Source organism: Haliotis cracherodii, unplaced genomic scaffold (genome assembly GCF_022045235.1).
Source record: "Haliotis cracherodii isolate W230 unplaced genomic scaffold, xgHalCrac1.p SCAF_17, whole genome shotgun sequence".
Lineage (NCBI taxonomy): Eukaryota > Metazoa > Mollusca > Gastropoda > Lepetellida > Haliotidae > Haliotis > Haliotis cracherodii.
This window is the reverse complement of record NW_027266272.1, coordinates 16,460,163-16,481,782: the sequence shown is the minus strand read 5'-3', so window position 1 is coordinate 16,481,782 and position 21,620 is coordinate 16,460,163. Positions and strand designations below refer to the sequence as shown.

Below are 21,620 nucleotides of genomic sequence, written 5' to 3'. Positions count from 1 at the left end.
CCTAAGACGACTGGGCCACCCGTGCCCCCGAATGGCATATAGAAGTGATACACAAAAGGAAGAGAATTTATGGATGTCAACATCTTTATTATGAGGAACACAACGTTTCGGAGTTTACACTTACTCCTTCATCAAGTGAATGAATGCTATGGGGCAGAGAACATATATATGTACCCGTAAGAACATCAAAAGTAATACGATAGGTGGAAACAAGGGAAGCAAACAGTTAATTGGCACTGATGGGTGATTAGCAATGGACAAATGGAAGCTAACACTTAACAGTTAATTAGCGCTGATAGATACATATATATGTTCTTTGATTTCTCATAGACATGGTGTCGACCATATCATTATACCAATTAGTTACAGATAAACCTTATATCCTACCCCGTCCTTTGCATGAATGAGACTCGATGGTTCTTGCAACAAAAATACACTTTAGTTTGTGGTTAACTGCACAGATCCGTCTACTGACGGGCGGTCGGGTAGCCTAGTGGTAAAGCGTTCGCTCGTCACGCTGGAGACCCGGGTTCGATTCCCACATGGGTACAATGTGTGAAGCCCATTTCTGGTGTCCCCGCCGTGATATTTGCTGGAATATTGCTAAAAGCGGCGTAAAATCATACTCACTCACTCTGCTGACACTAGTCCGGACTAGTACAAGCAGGCACACAAACACACACACACGTACATGCACGTCGCTATATAAGTGCAATAATCTTGGACGCGACGTTAAACCCCATTTCACCTCATCTCACCGCCTTTATACACAAACATGTATACTAGTATATGTGTGTCTACACTCAAGGCTACGGTCACTATTAGATCTCATATCAACCAAACAAGCTAACTTATTTACAAATGCATTATTTTTCTCTTCCTGAATAAATGATATATGTACACGTATATTTACATATGTACACTATCTACATGAACACTCTTCACAGTCTACCATCAAAGTTTAGTATGATAGACGTGGCCATTTTTCTTTTGGGACAAGTCTTTTTGCCCTAAGTCACTCTCTGTCTCACTGTCAGTATCTCCATGGTAACCTGTGTTGTTATTCCCGTTGCCATATTTAGATGTTTCCATATTGAATGGACTGTCAATGGGTGGTTTCTCACCAACCTCGGCATCGGGGTTCACCGCGGGAGTGTCTTTGGCCCAATCTAGTTCTTCACCTTTGGCAAACACCACGAAAACTAGCCCCCCGACAATGTTAAATCCAGCCACCAGGAAAAATACGATCCGCCATTCTTGTTGGGTGTGCTGAAATATAAGAGGTAAGGGAGATTGGTTTGACGCCGATTTGAGCAGTATTTCGGTTATATAACGACATAAGCTTGGTGCGGAGGTGAGGTGAGGTGAAATTCGGTTTAACGTCGCGTCCAAGATTATTGCACTTATATAGCGACGTGCATGCACGTGTGTGTGTGTGTGGCTGCTTGTACTAGTCCGGACTGATGCCGATTTATAGTGCAATCACACTGAGATACCATGCCGCAGTTTAACATGAATACCCCACTCAGACACAGTATACTGACTCCGAGCTGACCAGTCCTTGTTTTAGCCCCTAAATGCCGAGCGCCAGGCAGGGTAACAACAAGTACCATTTTTTAACGTCTTTTGGTATGACGCGGCCGGGGATCGAACCCTGGACCTTCCGCTCTACGGGCGGACGCTCTACCACTAGACCACGGAGGCGGTAAGCTTATTGTGGAGGAAAGAGATGCATGCCTCAGACGTTTGGACAAGAGCATATTGCATCATTAACACTGGTCAGGTCATAGTCCATGATGCTACAATGTCAATAACATTTAAGATACATCCTTTACTCTCTGTGGTAAAGTTCTTATACCCCAAATCAGAATCAGTCGTCCAACAAGCAGTTTTGACAGACTGAATTATCTGGCAGCTGTGATTGGCTGATTTTGTGTAAGGTTTTTATGTTTTTGAAATGTACATCCAACCAGTAATTATAACTAACCATGATTTTTCTACATTTATTGCGGTCCTTTTAAACATGATAACGTATGCTGAATGTGACCACAGATATTTTCGAGCAAATGACATTTGGTGCGGAACTGGGGGTAGTGTGTTTAGCTTCCTGTACTCGGAAAAAGAGTCTGCTGAGCTAGCCATTTTTTGTGCTTTTATTGCTGTTCTAAGGCCAAACTGTGCACACACGTACAGGTAATCCTGGTTGCTCACTAATTTTAAAGAAAATATAACGTTACTATAGAAGTCTATGGAAATCATTTGGTTGTGTGTAACCTTAAGATATGATAGCACCTCCATAGTAGGTGACGTCGGGAGAACCCTGAGCGAACTATAGCTGTCCGGTCTAAATGAAGAATGCGTGGGTCAGCCAATCAGCTCTCAGCTTTCTAAAACTACTGGCGCTTCATGGCCTCAACACCTCGATTCGGAAATTTCGATTCTAACAAAAAGAAAATTTACACAGAACACAACTATTCCTTCAGTGGTACTCCTCTTAGGGTGCAGATGTCAGGGCGTTCAAATAGACAGGATATGGAACAAATCAACGACAATCGCACCTATAATTTGGAGTGAGTATGGTTTTACGCCGCTTGTAGCGACATTCCAGCAATATCACGACGGGGGATACCACAAATGGCTTCACCAATTGCACCCATTTGAGGAAACGAACCCGGGTCTTCGGCGTGACGAGCGAACGCTTTAACCACTAGGCTACCCCACCGGCCAAATAATTTAGAAACACCGACGCTGATTTGCTGATGTTCACGTGACACGATTTATTATGGAGGTGTCGCCGGATCATGTAATAGAGACGTATGGTCGCGGAGTAAAAGGTCTGGTTTTAATGAGACTGGCCACAAAGAAAATATTTCGGGATTACATGACCAAGCTCCTCACAGCGAAAGCCCGTTCGCGGAGCTCTCTAGACTATCGCGATGTTACCGAGAGTGTAACGAAGGTGTCCCGCGCTGGGAAGGAGCTTGTTACATGACATTACAGGGGAGGTAACTCTGACAACATTCAGTACCATTTCACAATGCTGTACAGACATTTAAATTCTAGATATAATAAGAACAGCTATGCACCAGAGACCATATGATATCTATTATATGGTCTCTGTATGCACTAATTTCGAATATGTTCTGAAAAACACGCGATGGTTACAGTGGGGGTCTAGAGCCCCCTCCCCCGCCTTTTGAAAAACCCAAGTGTAATATGTAATAGGCAGTACGATAGAGAGGATTTCGATATTTTTGACCGCTCCATTTTTAAAATCCTGGATCCGCCTTTGATAGTTACTTCGATTCAATCCCAGAATCCGCACGGCGATCTCACAAGACAGATGCAATATTTCTAATTGTAACGTAAAACCTATTTGGTAAGGTAGCATGTACAATATTGTTTCTCGGAACTTGGGTGTATAGTAAATCTATCACGAAACATATCATTTGGTTGTGAAGAACAATGCGATCAGCCAAAGGGAAGTAACCCTTCATTGCCTTGCAAACATCTAAAGGAAAGTAACGATCCCGCACACTACAACAGGGAAGTGTTCGTATCCATTCGGCTGAAACATTTTTCGAAATGGCAGCGATCATGGAATATTACTCTTCCAAATATTGCATGCAATTATTTGTTAAATAAGCTAAGTGCTCACCTCTTGGACAATAGCAGAAGTGATGAGAGGAGCGGAGAGGGCCGCAGCGAAAGCACACGTCATAGTGATTCCCATGAGAACGCTGGCGTACCTGAAATAAGGACAAACATCAATGACCATCAACAAACAGAAGCGACCAGGGTGCCGTTGTACAGAGCAGTCCTAGCGCTAAGGTGATCGTACGCCCATACCTTAACACAGACTTAGGACTGTCGTAGCCCTAAAGTTATTTTATAAAACGGTTTTCACCCAGGACGGCTGGAACCATTCGGATCACATCGGTTTATTCCGTCGACCTATATAATACCTCAGGCAACAATGGATATGTGATATCTAACGATTTCACAGTAAACGGAATACAACCGTCAACTACGGAAGACAACATATTGTAATTACGGTTGAGGAAAGCGGTGTTTTTTTTATAAAGTCTTTAAGTCTACAAAAGTAAACAAGCAGCCGGGGAGAAGGTCACAACGAAAAAACAAAAAACTTTTAAGAAGTTTTAACATGAAGTTTTATGATGCAAAGGACTACGTTTTAAGAATTATGTGCTGAAGAAAACGACGGGCGCTAGCTCAATGTCGTTGTGGTGTAGGTCCTTTGCGGCTGGAGACAGGAAGATGTGAAACTCTATATACCACCCAGTAAGAGACATGGTTTCGCCTGCCCAAATGCTGCCGAGAAACAAATCCATGTTCTCTTTAACTGCCATATATATACTAGTTTTTCTTTACCCATTTTACAACGTTGCAATGAAATAGTTACCGATTTTGCAGATTTATCTAATGATCAAAAGTTATGTCACATTTTTAGCAACTCATCACTGTTAGCCAAAACCTGCAAGGATATTCTACTCACGAGAAGAGCACGTATGTAAAAATGAATACATTGTATTTATAATGCCTGTATCTTTTATACGTGCATACACGCTTATTGTACTATAGGCTTCGTGTCTTATCTTAGTCTGTTATCTATGTTGGTTATGTGCACATACACTATTAATCTATCTTATTTCTCTATCATATTTTATGTGTATATAACTGATTGTCTTTCATAATTCCTGTAGTTTTGGCTTGAGAATATTTTACTTTTTGGCTGCATACTTTTACATTTTATGTGTGCCCAAGGTGAGACATAAATAAACTATCTCTCTGTCTGTAGATTATTTATTTTAAGTTCCTTTCTATGACAAAAACTTGCTTAAAAATACAATTTAATATATATACAGGTATAGTTGTAAAAGGGTAACAGTTGGCACCAGGTTGCGTTATGTAGTGTAATAGTCACTTGAACTAATGAAACTAATCTGGTTCCGCGGTTGGAAGGGGCTCAGATATATTTTAAAATGTCATAAGACGTCCTTAAAAAAATCGTTCGGCTACATTGTGCCTCAAGCAATCCCAAATGTGTATGTTAATTGGGATGTCAAACAGTCAATATAACGAACTGAAATTGAAGGTCCCATTGGGTGTGTTATATCCGGAGTTACTTCACAGAAGGGAAACATTCTGCGCAAGGGTTTGAAGAACCTTGGTCCTTCCTACCTTGGCGCTATATCGAGGTGGTTGATTCTAAAAGCGACCGATGTGAAGTTCTGGAAGGACAAGCCGACGACGAGAAGCACAACCGCCAGAGTCCGATGTTCCTTGTCCAGGAAACCGATGGTGATGGTACAGGCAGCACACACGACATTGCCTGCAACCCAAATATGACCGTCTGAATGTTTCTCCTCCGTCAGTTTTATATTACCGTCTATAATAATGATAATAATAATAATAATAAAGTCCACGTCTTCAGCGCCATTTCCGTCTACGTAGTCGCTCATAGCGCCTCACACAGGGTCATAGACACATCAAAAGAGATAAGTCTTTAGTTTTGTCTTGAAAGTGTCCAGAGTTGGAGATTGCCTAATTTCCACTGGAAGGGAATTCCAGAGCACAGATGCAGTGTGAGCAAAAGTTCTGTTGCCGAATGCTTTGAGTGAGACCATCGGGACACTAAACTGGAGTTTGTGCTGATCTGAGATCTCGTGCTGGCTGGTGTAGGGTAAGAAGTTCACTCAGATAGGAAGGTGCTGTACTATAGTAGCACTGGTATGCAATGCACACGACTTTGTATTCAATCCTAGATCTTATTGGAAGCCAGTGTAATGATTTTAATAAAGGAGTGACATGTGTAGAAAATAATGTAACAAAAGCTAAGTACCCATTCGCCCGTCTGAATATATATCCCGCTCCGATAAGTTCCTGTTAATAAAAGAACATCTTGTCATGTTTAATCAGACAGATAGAGGAGTAACGCTACGCGCAGATTAGTGTCTTCTTGTAAGGTCCAACGTTAACAAACTGCTGCAGTATGAACATCGCACATTACCAGTGTGCATATGTGCTTATGAGCACCTGATTTTGGATAATTTGGAAACTATTCAAAGACTTTTGAGGTCAAGACTTTCCTTTCATATAAATCATACAAAAGCGTTTACTCTCAGCAAAATGACACTCTTGTTGTTTATTCTCACCATAACGGGGGTGGTGGGGTAGCCTAGTGGTTAAAGCGTTCGCTCGCCACGCCGAAGACCTGGGTTCGATTCCCCACATGGGTTCAAAGTGTAAAGCCCATTTCTGGTTTCCCCTGCCGTGATATTGCTTGAATATTGCAATAAAAGCGGCGTACAATCATACTCACTTACTCAGCAAAACGACACTTGTTTTTTATTCTCAGCAACAGGATTCCTGATGTATGAATATTTGCCTTCCCCAAGCTTGCTCCATGAGCATGAAAACGCACAAAAATAATAAATGTGTCATGAACACTTTTTGGGAGAATTGCACGTTTCAAATCAAGGGAAAGTGCAATGGATCAATTGGATCGCATGACATAGTCAACACAAGTTACATCGGGGTAGAATAGGTCTTCAGCAACCAATGCTTGCCTAAGAAGGCGACTATGCTTGTCGTAAGAGGCGACGAACGGGATCGGGTGGACAGTCAGGCTCGTATCCCAATTGCGTGTATCAATGCTCCTGATGTCAATCACTGGATTTTCTGGTCCAGACGCGATTATTTACAGACCGCCGTTATGTAGCTGGAATATTCCTGAGTGCAACTTCCAAATGTATGCATATGCCCCAAGAAGGAGGGTGCGGATCCTGCACCCCATTCTGGATCCGTGTGTGGACCTGTAATTTCGGATCCGGAGTGCCAACATCCTCCATTACCCAGCGTATAATGTTTCTATTCTGTTAGGATAAATACCCTCGCCGCCATAGCTTCGTCCCGTCACTACTTCTCTCTCTCTCTTGAGACACGCTCTTAATACACTGGGTAATCGAGGTTGTTGTTTGTATTGTTCCACAGCGAACACTAAATCATTTAAAGGTCTCGGGTTTAAACATAATTAAAAATAGGCATAACACTGAATTATTTTTTTTAAAAACTGGATTACCAGTGAACTGGAAGATCTTCCGGACTTGTGCCGTTGTGAATATGTGTTTCTGCAGCACCCAATCAGAAGCAAAGCCGCAAAGAAGCCCGGATATAAAGCGTCCAACAAACGGCATGGAGGCCAGAATGCCGTTCTGCACAAAACAACAGGAATAATAACAGGTGTACAAGGAGATCAAAGTCCCAGATTTTGGGTTCTATCTTCAGGCATTAGGAATGAGGGAATGTTATGTAATGTTTATCATCACTATCAGCAATATTGCAGCTAGGCCTGTAAATAATCTAGACTGGACCAGGCAAACCAATGAATGAAAGAATGATCAGTCAAGTCTCCGGGCCTGACCTCCGGATCAATTTAGTCAACTGTTACGATAAGCATAGTTACTAGGCCAAATCTGAGTCAGTGAGTGAGTTGGGTTTAACGCCGCCGAAACAGTATTCCAGTTATATCAAGGCGAGGCGGCATAATGTTGGAGGAAAGCTCGAAGTGGTGCAGGTCTCAGACGTTTACCACTTATGTAAAACACACGAGCACGGGTATGGTGCTGACAAACCTAGAAACATAATCGGGGCGAACCGGAATTCGATGCATAGGTTTCTCGCAAGAGACACAACCCAGTACAGAGAATTGCAGCGCATTGGACGACTACACGTGGCCCCCGGATAAAATCTGAATCCCCACGTGTAACTCAAGTTTCGAGTAGACACGGAGCATATCAATTCAAAGGTTCTATTGCATGTGAAACCTTCCTTACGTCAATAAAAGCAGAGTATCACCCTCGAGTCTTAACGAAATTTAGATGCAATGTACATACTTTTAACATAAGAACATATAAGAACAAAAAAAACGACAAAGAAAATACATCCTGTCCATACTGTTACCACCCAAATGAAGACGATCATCATATTATTATACCGCATATTTCTCATGAGGGAAGAAGCCAAATTGAATCCCCACGTGTAACTCAAGTTTCGAGTAGACACGGAGCATATCAATTCAAAGGTTCTATTGCATGTGAAACCTTCCTTACGTCAATAAAAGCAGAGTATCACCCTCGAGTCTTAACGAAATTTAGATGCAATGTACATACTTTTAACATAAGAACATATAAGAACAAAAAAAACGACAAAGAAAATACATCCTGTCCATACTGTTACCACCCAAATGAAGACGATCATCATATTATTATACCGCATATTTCTCATGAGGGAAGAAGCCAAATTGAATCCCCACGTGTAACTCAAGTTTCGAGTAGACACGGAGCATATCAATTCAAAGGTTCTATTGCATGTGAAACCTTCCTTACGTCAATAAAAGCAGAGTATCACCCTCGAGTCTTAACGAAATTTAGATGCAATGTACATACTTTTAACATAAGAACATTTAAGAACAAAAAAACGACAAAGAAAATACATCCTGTCCATACTGTTACCACCCAAATGAAGACGATCATCATATTATTATACCGCATATTTCTCATGAGGGAAGAAGCCAAATTGAATCTATTATAAAATTCATGTTTGAAAACCTGTTCTACATGTTCTGAAACTACAATGTCAAGGTTGCGCTGTAACTTGTACAATGTTATTGTGTACATGATGTACGTTTGGCCCTTTGGACATGTATTACAAATATATGTCTGTCTGACAAAGCATTTCTGATATATGTCAGAATCCATCTTCCCAAGGCAAGAGAGTTAACAGACTTTAAAAGTCCAGTTTCCTCCCTTGCCGAACTAGGCTGGAATTCCTAGGCTCGATCGTAGCGCCACCAGTGGCTGTTACGAGTCATGTCCCTGCTATGCCTCTCCTATGGACCAATTAGATTCCACCTCTCGTGTCACTTGCATTCGTTTCAAACAAAATGGCGGCGTCAAGACAAGACAATCAAGATCTATATTATGATAAAACGGGTCTTACATCGCGAAGTGCATCAAATCATGTGAGCACCTTGATTAACAACGAGTTGGCGGTGCACATGCTTTGCAAATACTGCAATCGACCGAAATCTGCATGACAGTTTACGAACCGGATTTCGATTTCTGATCGCGATTTTGATTGGACTCTACATAGACTCGTTAATCCAGCCAAAATGTAGCTCCATAATACCATCCTAGTTCGGCAAGGGTGGAAGCTGGACTTTTATAACTTTATAAGTCCCTTGCCTCGGGAAGATGGTCAGAATCAGTTCATACACCTAGATCGCAACAGCAGTGCACGTATCGCATCTTCGGGTATCCAGTGTATTTTATCTCCATTCTATTACGATAAATACCCTGGTCAAAGTCGTCACCATAGTTTCGTTTTGCCCGACTCGCATTCAACGACTCTGAAACTATCCAATAAAATTATTCTAAAAAGCCAAATACATTATGTGTCGAGTTAGAGTGGTAGATTGTGAGGCCACGAAACGTAGCTATAGTGATGAGTGGGTCCTGTGTATTTATCACACTAGATAAGATATTATGCCCTCGATGACCGAGGATGTCTGGGTGCTGGTGTCTTTGCCTCACCTCCTCTATATCGTAGTCTAGGACCTCCTTCATGTACGTGGGCAGATACGCCATCACCCACGACGTTACCCACGAGTACGAGATGTGAGCGATGATGATGGACCAGAAAGGCAGGGAAGTGAAAATCTTCCTCCATGGGGGATTCGGCATCTGAAGTAGATGTGTATAGTATCAGTACTAAAACAAGTTACCTTAACTTGTCTATATGATAAAATCCCGGGATATACTATGTCCCCAGCAACCTATACTTGTCGACAGAGGCGACAGAAAATGGCATTTTCCAGTTTGACGTTATGAGTTATCTGCCCCTTGTGACACGTGACCGCTGGTAGGCCACCAGAGTTAAGGGATCTCTAAACGAACGTATTTCGCAAAACTTGAATTGGCATTTTGGATCGGGTGGTCAGACTCGGAGATTTGGTTGAATGCTTATCGTATCCCTATAATAAATGCTCGCTTTCAGCGCGATTACTGATGTGAACATGAACAAGACATATATTTGCCAGTGAAAATGTCCGTAGAAACAATTTCACTGTTTCAATGTTCCGGAGGATTTCACTGGTAAAGCTACCGTCTGGATTAACGCTATTTCACGATAGAGATCCATAAACACGTACTTTTGATACAGTCGGAAGTGTACACTGGACACTGGCTTTGTCAGAGATTTCTTATGAGTATGGAAACGGTTTCGTCGCCTTGATATTTTTTAGGATTTTCAGTTCAGGATTTACTGTGTATTTTTTTCGGTTCATTGAGGTATGAATCGAAAAACCGAAGTGCAAACTGTAAGAATCCGCCGAATAAAATACACAGTCAATGCTTATAGTTAAATTCGACCACGTAAAACATGTTTTAACTACAATAGTTTAACCAAAAACAGCTGTATATATCAAAACAGACAAACATGGGAGTAGGATCAAAACAATGTTCATTGGACCTGTCAATTAAGGCAATAGGCGAAAAGAACTGCAACAGTCAGACTGTAACGAACTGGAAGAAATATGTCCGGGAGAAGGCGGCTGTCTCAAATAACGTGGTCAGTTACAGCCAGATTCAAACATTACTTCCCTGATTACGGTAAAACACAGTTGGAGAAATGCTAGTTAGAAATGAAACCCGAAGACATGAAAGTTGAACCGAGGCGAGCCTGCACGTTTACTGTTTCATTCATTCTCGGCCTTCGGATTCAAAGGGTAGTTTGGACAATGAATATCCATGAAAGTCGCTGAATGTCCTGTTCATGACGATACACGTGAGCAGAAAGGGAATTCCCTCGACTGTAATATTGGGATTCCCCGACATTCCGCAGTGATAAAAGTAGTGCGCCTCGGTGGGCGTGGCTTAATATTTTACATTCAATGGGAAATGAAGGCAATAACATGTGACCAATTCAGCTAATCAGAATGCAGGAATGTCAATGAACACAACGAAAATTTAATTATTTGGAGTTTAATTCTTTTAAGCTGTAAAATAATATATGTGTAAGTATAACACTATATAAGACAATACATGCGTAAGAATGGTGTCACTCGGAGTGAGGAAGTAAGGTATAGTTTTATGCCGCCTTCGGCAATATTCTAGCACTGTCACAGCGGGCGTCATTGGGAAACACCCAATTTATTTTCCTTCCGTCATAAGGGAGCTCATGGTTTTAGATATATATATATATATATATATATTGTGTTGTAAGTTGCTTAAAGAAGAGCTCCTGTGGCATTCGCTTCCATCTTTCTTAGCTTAGTTATCTGAGTGAACCCATGATGTCTAACCAGTGCACACGGCTTAAATTGTAGCGGAACTTTTGGGTTGAGGAAATATTGTGAATTCGGAACAACAAACAATGGTCAGTGTTTCGATATTCTGAGTGAGTGAGTGAGTGAGTGAGTGAGCGAGCTGGTTTTACCGTCGCTTTTAACAGTATTCCAGTTGTGGTATGTTAATTATATTAATGCTGGGGGAAAGCCCGAAGTGATGCAGATCTCAGACGTTTACCACTTCAGTGAAACCGACGTACACGGGTATGATGCTGACAACACTAGAAACATAACCCGGGCGAATTGGAATTCGAACCCAGTTTAATTGGTTTCTGGCGTACCCAAGGGACATAACCTTGCACGGCGAATTGCGGCGCATTAGACGAGTGGGGCCCCCCAACCCCTTGATATTAAGAAGGCCTGTTGGGATGAATTTATGTCACTAGTATAGGTGAGGTGAGGTGAGGTGAGGTGAAATGGGGTTCAACGTTGCGTCCAAGATTATTGCACTTATATAGCGACGTGCATGCACGTGTATGTGTGTGTGTGGCTGCTTGTACTAGTCCGGTCTGATGCCGATTTGTAGTGCAAGCACACTGAGATACTATGCCGCAGTTTAACATGAATATCCCACTCAGACACAGTATACTGACTCCGAGCCGACCAGTCCTTCTTTAGCCCCTTAGTGCCGAGCGCCAGCCAGGGTAACAACAAGTACCGTCTTTGAACGTCTTTTGGAATGGAATGGCGCGGCAGGGGATCGAACCCCGACCTTCCGCTCTTCGGGCGGACGCTCTACCACTAGACCACGGAGGCGGTTTTTGTCATCAGTACACGTGGCTTACCTTTTTCAATTGACTTGAAGCATTTCCTTTAACGATGAGGCCGAGTTCCTCCTCTGAGATTCTCGGATGGGAGTCGGGGGTGTCAAACACAGTGAAGGTCCATGGAAGCAGCACAAGCGCCGCGAAACCACCTACACAGATAAACATCGTTTACAACGAGTCCACTTCATGGATGAAACATTCACAACGTCGACAGAATACGTAGGCATTTGGGTAGCCAACTTGTCAAACAGAGTTGAGTTCCTTACAATGTGAGAATCCCATGTCTGGTGTCAGTGGGGCGATGGGGTAGCCTAGTGGTCGCTCATTTCTGGTGTCCCCCGCCGTGATATTGCTAGAGTATTGCCTAAAGCGGCGTAAAACCGAACTCACTCATTCTGGTGTCAGCCGACGTCATATTTCTTAAATAGGACCGAATTAGGTTTATTAAGCATTTTCTGGGTCAATTTACCCCCCCCCCCCCCCCCCCCCCACACACACACACACACACACACAAACACACAAACCACCACCACACCCCTCACCCCCACCCCCAAACAAACAAACACCCCCCCCACACACACACACTTTAATCAATCAACACCACCACGCAAATCGAATCATCCGGCACGGGTCGTTTCTCGTGTCCTCAATCACCTGTTAGAGAGGCAGTTGTGAGGATTAATGTACTATTATTTATACATTGGCACATAGCGGCTAATCTTATCTTTATATTATATTGTCCTATAAGTTTCTTATTGACCAAATAACAGGTTCAATTTCATATTCGCTTACAGGCCCCTATCGTAATTAATTAACTGTAAGTATTCCAGAATGCCATGTTCCTAGATAGTGGACGTTATTGCATAAACATACCAAACACGTAGAAGGTGAACGGCCATCCATTATCGATGTCGATGTCGCACAGAAACCCGGAAATGAAAAACGTCAGGATGCCGGCGATAGCAACCCCTGAATAAACAAATCATACAATTCAAACCTCACATATTCTATTCTTATTGACATCATTTATATTATCGATGCCCTTCTTATGCAGAGGGACCCGTGAAGATCCGGGGAAGAATATGGTCTTCAGCAACCCATGCTTGCCGTAAAAGGTGACTATGCTTGTCGTAAGAGGCGATTAACGGGATCGGGTGGTCAGGCTCGCTGACTTGGTTGATGCATGTCATCGATCCCATTTGCTCGGATCGATGCTCATGATATTAATCACTGGCTTGCCTGATCCAGACTCGATTATTTACAGAACGCCGTCATATAGCTGGGATATTGCTGAGTGCGGCGTTAAACAACCAACCAACTAACTATCTACGTGACTTCAAATCTACACATCAGCATCAGTACGGAACCTAGGATATGAATCCCACCACTTCCTTTCGCCATTACCTACATTATCATGTTTTCAACCGGGAATGGTCATTCCTAGATATTTATTGTTAGTTCCAACAACACACAACAATGTGGAAGATTTAAAGTACACATTTCATGTTTGTCTTAATTATATTATTTTGTTGAGGGCGGTGGGGTAGCCTCGTGGTTAAAGCGTTCGCTGGTCACGCCAAAGGCCCGGGTTCGATTTCAAACATGGGTACAATGTGTGAAGCCCAGTTCTGATGTCCACCGACGTGATATTGCTGGAATATTGCCAACTTACACACAACCAAGGAGCAAATAACAAATTTATGGAAAATTACCCGAAAAAGAGGTTGTGGTTAGCTGGCTCTTTTCATACTTCGGGGCCCACTTTGCCCATAGGCCTTGAATAGCAGGATCAATAGTGCCCTGAAAGAGATCATTTTGATATTTAAAAACAATTAAAGTACGAAATAATACTACAGGACGATTATAACCGTACGCCTTTATGTGCAGTGTGTTGAGAAGATCAGCAATCCTGCAGATTCCTTCACTTGGATGAAGTCGTCTGGCCTGAAAAGTGAAACAGAAGGCTTTCTGTTTGCTGCTCAGGACCAATCACTTCCACCTCGAAACCGTCTTTGTGTGATTTTGCATCAAAATGTGAATATGAAATGTAGATTATGTAATGAATTTAATGAGACTGTCCAACATATTGTCAGTAGATGCCCAGATTTGGCACAAACACAGTATCTTAAGCGACATGATGGGGTGGTTCGATCATTTTATTACCGTCTTCGCCATGCTTGTGGTTTTAACACAGAGGTCCATCCATGGTGCAAACCGGAATATGTAGAGGGCGTCATGGCAAATGATAAATACAAAATCCTTTGGAATAGGCCCGTATACAGCCTCAGACATATCCAGGCCAACAAACCTGATCTCGTCCTTTTTGATAAATCCAATGAAATCATTTATATCATTGAATTTTTTGTCACTTTTACAGTAATGTGATTGGCAAGATTGAGGAAAAACATGGCAAATATGCAGACCTCGCTTTCGCTTTCGAAATCATCCAAACCCGGTTTGCTGCATTTTTTCTTTTAATCCTTTAAATAATAATAATAATGATAATAATAATAATAATAATAGGACAAGAAGCAAGACAGCTACAGACGTTTATACATTGGTGAAACCCACGTGTCCAATGTCCTTATTATGGCGAATCTTGTACTTTTGAGAAAGAAGAAATTTATACTATGCACATTAGCCGTCAATCAGATGTAGTTATTGTGGTTTGAAACCTCTCATTGAGCAACCATGAATCGAGTATTTTCCGAATTCATGTAAGAATGCGCAATAAATATTTTCTGTTACATTGCTCACCATGAAGAACCCGACAATTATTCTCAATCCAATCATGGCATCTGCATTCCATCTCGCTGCAATGGGTGTCAACAATGTCGCCAGGGAACCCACTGCCACCGATATTGCGATTACAAGTTTGCTGCCAAACTTTCCCGCCACATATCCACCGACAACTGGCGTGAAAATAAAGCCGATGGTATATGACGTCAGTATCAGGCCTTCAAACTCAGAGTCCCAATCAAATTCGGCGATCTAAATAAATAAATCATATAAATAAATAATTTAATCATGTCTAAATGTTCGATTCTCAAAATCATATTTCAAACAGAAGATTGTCCATTACGTTTCCCCATTGCATGACTTTACATTAATTGTCTGGACACTGACACTAACACGCTCAAGTCGAATTTGGGTTCTATTAAGATACATTCGCGAGTTCAGAGCTCCAGATAAGCTGAGTATCTGCGTGAAATACGCATCAGAAATGCAGAAATACGCAGTAAAATATAATCCAAGCGTATCAAATACGCAATGAACAACACAGATACGCTACAAACATAAAACTTGTGCGTATCATCAACATATTGTGAAGTAACCCTGCGTATTCGATTAGCAAATCAGCAACTTATTTTGAAATTATAAACGGGCATTCCGTCAACCTTGCCAAACTCCCCTGTGAGTTATTTAGTAACTTTGGTTTAACGCCGTTAATATATCGTGGTGTGTCAGCTTGATGTCGGAGGACAGCCCGAAGTAATGCAGAAGTGATTTAATTGTGTGGATGATCAAGGATGAATTGATATTCGGTGTCAGTTCGGGATTCAAACCCATCACAAACGGATCATCACATCTAAAAGGGACGCAACTCTTCCTATGAAGGTTAAATCGCTTGGGATCATAGGGCGCATGTGTCGTTTTTAGCTTGTCTCCAAGTATCTAAATGTTAGAACCGTTTCCGTAACATTTGTATAGAAAATAGTGACCAAACTGTGCATTATTTTTCATATATTTATGTACTTACCTGAAAATGTGTCCGATTAGTTTCTGCAATGTGCGTTTCCATGGTCACTGTTCCATTAAGACTTTCGTTACCAAGGAAACTGGTGGGTCCGTCTTGCATGCACACAACGGACATGCCAATAAATTGTCGCTGTGCAGTCTGGGACAGCCGAGCCAAGCATGTTATGTAGGCAATAATCCAACGACATGACCCATACTTCTGAAAGAACGATTGGCCTTTGATATCCGCCAAACCTTTCTCCTTGTCGTCATCGATTCCCGCCTCGATTGCTTCTGATAAGAGGAAAACAAGATGGTGGACGTTTGAAGGGATAATATAATATGTGATTGTCTTGACCATTGAAATAAACACGTTTCATTTCAATAAGCCTTGTTGTATTTAACACACAAGAATAACCATTTATGACAAGGTCCTATATTGGCCTGCTTGAAATGTCAAATTTCATATATAAGTTTACATAAATGTTCATATATAAAACAATTGATTTGATTTACAATTTTATCATTTGGAATGCTGGAATTATAATATGCACGGCTTTTATAAACGAGAAGTAGACAAGAAGAGAAAATCACGATAAAGCTAATCTAGTCTGTAACAGAAGCTATTTTTTTTTACATTTTTTCATTTTTATAATTCTTCTCCTTAAGAGACATAAAAAAATATTCCATGAATATTTTCTGAATACCAGGGAAAATCAGGTTTAGCCATGTTACTTCAGCATGTGGCGTTGTTGAAAGTCCAAAACATGCAATGTTTAAAAGGAACAGTCATATAAACACATGTTATAATTTCAGAAAGATTTTAAACGTTTTAATTATTTTTAAAAATAATACAGATCAGCTATACACGTGCACTTTCACGGTTACATATATAATTTCGAATTTCAAACATGGATATGGGTACAATGTGTGAAGCCCATTTCTGGTGTCCCCCGCCGTGATGTTGCTGGAATATTGCTAAAAGCGGCGTAAAACCTAACTCACTCACTCACTCACTCACTCAAACATGGATAGCTGATGTAACAGTAACGTAAATGACAATGTTGCTGAGGCTGTATGTAACTAACAGCGCTATGAGTGATGACTTCATGACTGTTTTGATGATATTCAGTTAACAGTGTCCTACCTGTATTGTCACAAATGTATTTTAGTCACAAACAAAACAATTATCGGCAACATCATTTTGATAGTTTTGCCAATATGTACACAAAGGGGAGGATCGAAATTCTCGTCAATTAATACACTTGGTAAACAGTAAACTACGGTTATAACGAACTCTAAGGGACCACACTTTTTAGTTCGTTATAACTGCAGTTCGTTCTTAAAAGCATACATATATGTACAGCAAATGGACGGGACCAAAATGCAGTTCGTTATATCCGTAAGTTTGTAATAAGTGTGTTCTTTATAAACGTAATATACACGTTAGGTATGTCATTGGGTATACGTGCATTTTAAAGCGTAAATATATCAAAAGTTTAAATGTATGTTACGAAGTTTTAAAGTAGCCTGCGAAGTTTTAAAGTCTCATGAGAAGTTTAAAAGTTCCATGCGAAGTCTAAATAGTATCTTTTAAATTTTTAAAAGTCTCGCACTCAAGTCATAATAATCACCATAAAACTCGGGGCACGGGTAGCGCACACATTGTATTTATACCTGAAACGCCATCACAAAACTGACTTATCGTTGAAAGCGGATTAAACCCAACTTATTCAGTCACTTACCATAAAACTTAAACCATTTTAATAATGAGGCATGCACTCACTTAATGAGAAGAATTATTTTCAATAGAAAATACATGCATAGCAAATCGAGCGACCGTAAGTTCAAAAATGAGCCGTTGACAGGTTAGTGCATGACCCCAGACTGAACCGTTATATGGCATTCATATGTAAGTTGTCATCTCGTTTTAATTTAATATTCTAAATGAAAACATTAACTCGTCAACAAGACGGATAATGTCACTGGAGACATTGTTTTTGGTTATTTTCGTCACTATGAGACAAGGTGCCTTTTCTTAAACGTCAAGTGCATTTACAAAAAATGGTACAAAATTGGAACAGCTCCATTTCATTATAATAATATAAATAATGTCTCAAAGCTCTTAAACAGCCAAACAAACGATGACAAAAAACTGAAACATTGTTCAATAAGACAATGAAACATTAAAACGCGAGATAAGCACTGAAGGTGACCCAGCGTTATATAAAAACATATATTATGATTATGAGCATGACTCATCAAATAGTCCTGAGCCCAGCAATTTGTTTTCAATTAGTTCACACTTAAAGTAATCATGAATTTACACGAGATATTCGTCGAGAATAACGTTATTAACACTGAAACGAGCGGTCATTTGATGAGATGAGTTATGATAACTGAATCTTATCCCCCAAACAGACTTCCGTTCGTAATTACGGACTTTTACGCATGCGCACCGGATATGGTACTTATCAGTTTCACAAGGCCCCGTATGTTGGATAAACGTTTTCTGCGCGAACCGGTGGAATCAGATCAGCTTATAAATGGTGAACACAAATTCGAATAGTTCATTGTCCCCATTTAACAAAGCGACCTTAGCGTCATTACGATAGTAACTCTTACTCTTCCACAAAGGACCCGTAAAGATCCGGGTTAGAATAGATCTTCAGGAACCCAGGCTTGCCGTAAAAGGCGACTATGCTTGTCGTAAAAGGCGACTAACGGTAGTCAGGCTCGCTGATTTGGTTGATGCATGTTATCGTATCCCAACTGCATGGATCGATGCTCATGATATCAAACACTGGATTGACTGGTCCAGACTCGGTTATTTACAGACCATCGTCATACAGCTGGAATATTGTTGAGTGCGGCGTTAAACAACAAACAAACAAAACCTCCTTCTTCTTAATTCCGAGCCCCAGGCAGGGAAACAACAAGTGAGGCGAGGTCTCCAGGCAGACGCTCTATCACAACATCTCTATCACATTGTGGCGAATCACAACATCAACAGGAATGTGATAATTGTTTGCCTGCACATAAGACTTCAAGTCAGGGAGAATTCTTTATAGCTATCATCTGTCTTTCTTCATGCAAGTAAAACATGAGATTGTCTCAGTAATCTATGACAAAATAATTCATGGATTTTTTCAATGACTGACGCCACGCCACATCGTTGAGACTATTACGAGGCAATAAGGAACTAGATGAGTTGGCTGTCCTAAGCTCCACATCATTCTCCAAAGTCAATGAGGCGAGACGCGCATGCGCTCTCGGGCAAGAAACCAGTCTGATAAGGAACGTATTAGTCATTGTTCAACTTTCCCTATATGTCGAGCACAAGTCCAGTTTCTATTCAAGTTTTGAGGTACAATCGAGCATGCTCTGTCTACGAAGGTTTCACAGAGCGTCATGTGACACTTTTGAGAATCACATGGTATTAATTCCACCTAATTCAAATACTCTCTGTGAATAGAGCAAAAGTAATTAAATTGATTGCACTAAGGGGTATGGTTAATCTTTGAGGCATGGAATTTTATGGAGCTATGCAATCCAGTCCAAAAGAGAAATGGACAAGCACTGTGAAAGATATATATGAACATGCATGCCCAGTCGTTGGGGTCGTAAACAACAATTGTGGAGTGGCGGATGCTACGGTAGGGAAGGGCATGCTTATCCTTGTCGCGAACACCTGATGTCATCACTGATTTTCGGCGATCCATTCACAAATTTTCCACGGCTACTTTGTATTTACGCCTGATTGAATCTGTTTCGTCGGATCATCTAGACTGCTTATTCTCTGGCGTTGACGGAGGCCTGGGTGGCCCAGTCGTCTAAGGCGCCGCGATTCGCTGTGCAGAGTTGCGTCCAATGGGCACGCCAGATTATGTTTCTAGGTTTGTCAGCACCATACCCGTGCTCGTGGGTTTCACCGAAGCGGTAAACGTCTGAGACCTGCATCACTTCGGGCTTCCCTCCCACATTAAGCTGACACGCCGCGATATAACTGGAATACTGTTAAAAGCGGCGTTAAACCCAACTCACTCACTCTGGCGTTGACGTTGTACTTTAGGTAGATTTTATTAATCGTATTTGATAGTGTCCAAAACTCCAGAATGCCGATTTCAAGGAAAAACTTCGTGCAGAGTACAAATGTAGACTTAAGAAAATCTGGAGTTCAGAGCTGAACGCTCGCAATAAAGTCAAAGCAACAAATACTTATGCTGTAGCCGTCCTTTCGTTTGGAATCGTGGCAGACAATAGATCCCACCACCCTCGCTCTTCCTTAATCGCTTATATTTACCAATTATGAGGGGAGGGCGTATTTGATAGTGTCCCCCGTAGCGATATTGATAAAATATTACAAGGAGGGGGTTAAAACCCCTCTCATCTAACCACTCCATTAATATACATATCACAACAATAATAAATTTACATACTCAAACCCAAAATAATTCAAAATGTGCTGAGGCAATATACTATAGCGTGCTTGCAACTAGATTGAGTGAGCATGGTTTTACGCCGCTTTTAGCAATATTCCAGCAATATCACGGCGGGGAACACCCGAAATGGGCTTCACACTTTGTTCCCATGTCAGGAGTCGAACCCGGGTCGTCGGCGTGACGAGCGAACGCTTCAACCAGTAGGCTACCCGACCGCCCCGGTTACAACTCGAAGTAAAGCGTTTATGATATTGTATAATTTAGACTGACATAATTCCTTTAATGGGGGATTTTAAGTTGATAAAAGCGACAAAAACATTTCCATAATCATAAGACATCTTTGCTGAAACAGGGGCCGTGAAACAGGGTGGCCCAGTCGTCTAAGGCGCCGCGATTCGCTATGCAGAGTTGCGTCCCTTGGGCACGCCAGAAATCTATGATTGCGGGTTTGAATCATGGTTCGCCCCGATTATGTTTCTAGGTTTGTCAGCACCATACCCGTGCTCGTAGGTTTCACCGAGGTGGTAAACGTCTGAGACCTGCATCACTTCGGGCTTTCCTCCCACATTAAGCTGACACGCCGCGATATAACTGGAATACTGTTAAAAGCGGCGTTAAACCCAACTCACTCACTCACTCACTCACTCTATCCTCTGCTAGAACAGTAACCTAGTCACTATTTCGTAACAGGTAACAACATGGGGAATATGGACAAACTTCTACATGTTTTATAGCGGTACATGCGATATGTTAGGACCCAGGGTAGTGAGAAATATAGTAATATATCATAAAATAACCGAACACGATCCAATATCTCAAACATGCAGTGGGCCAAATAGATAACGCGATTCGGATATGGTCCAGAACAAATATATCTTGTAGTGATGGTCCGAAATGGAAAGGCAAACAAATTTAAGGCGTTAACACCTTTATCTGTATGTACAGCTGTCCATCATCTCAGCGCATGAAACAACGCACACGACATCCGTGGTATGCAAGTAACTGGTCTGCTATTCTTCTTGATGCTAAACTTCAATCGTGAACATTTTTATCATCAACTCCTAAGGCAAATTAAATTATACAATTCTATCGAGAAAAATGTAACTACAGTTCACATTAACAACTTTATCGTAAATGTAATAAAAAAATTAGATCATCTACAGGTAGTCATTAATGCGGACAATCAGTCTCACATCACTCTTTGACTGATACACTCAGGTGAGTCTAGATCCAACTTGTATCCTT

The 21,620-nt window shown here is 41.4% G+C and overlaps 1 protein-coding gene across 1 annotated transcript; it reads right to left on the bottom strand.

Moving 5' to 3' along the window:
• Positions 1 to 954: 954 nt before the first annotated feature.
• On the bottom strand, positions 955 to 16,069 carry LOC139464649 (sialin-like). The gene is made up of 10 exons (XM_071246172.1): positions 15,956 to 16,069; positions 14,953 to 15,186; positions 13,908 to 13,995; positions 13,069 to 13,164; positions 12,214 to 12,344; positions 9,615 to 9,764; positions 7,103 to 7,235; positions 5,203 to 5,353; positions 3,659 to 3,749; positions 955 to 1,269 (listed from the first exon to the last, which is right to left on the bottom strand). The coding sequence occupies exons 1-10, from the start codon at positions 16,067 to 16,069 to the stop codon at positions 955 to 957; spliced, it is 1,503 nt and encodes a 500-aa protein (XP_071102273.1).
• Between the last annotated feature and the right edge of the window lie 5,551 nt (positions 16,070 to 21,620).

Bases quoted from the DNA above. Each gene is read 5' to 3' on its own strand.
- LOC139464649 (XM_071246172.1), bottom strand. From the start codon at position 16,069: ATGTCCGTTGTGTGCATGCAAGACGGACCCACCAGTTTCCTTGGTAAC. The intron at 15,187-15,955 runs GTAAGTACATAA...TTATTTATTTAG, and splicing joins CTAATCGGACACATTTTCAG to ATCGCCGAATTTGATTGGGA. The intron at 7,236-9,614 runs GTGAGGCAAAGA...TGTTTTGTGCAG, and splicing joins TAGACTACGATATAGAGGAG to AACGGCATTCTGGCCTCCAT.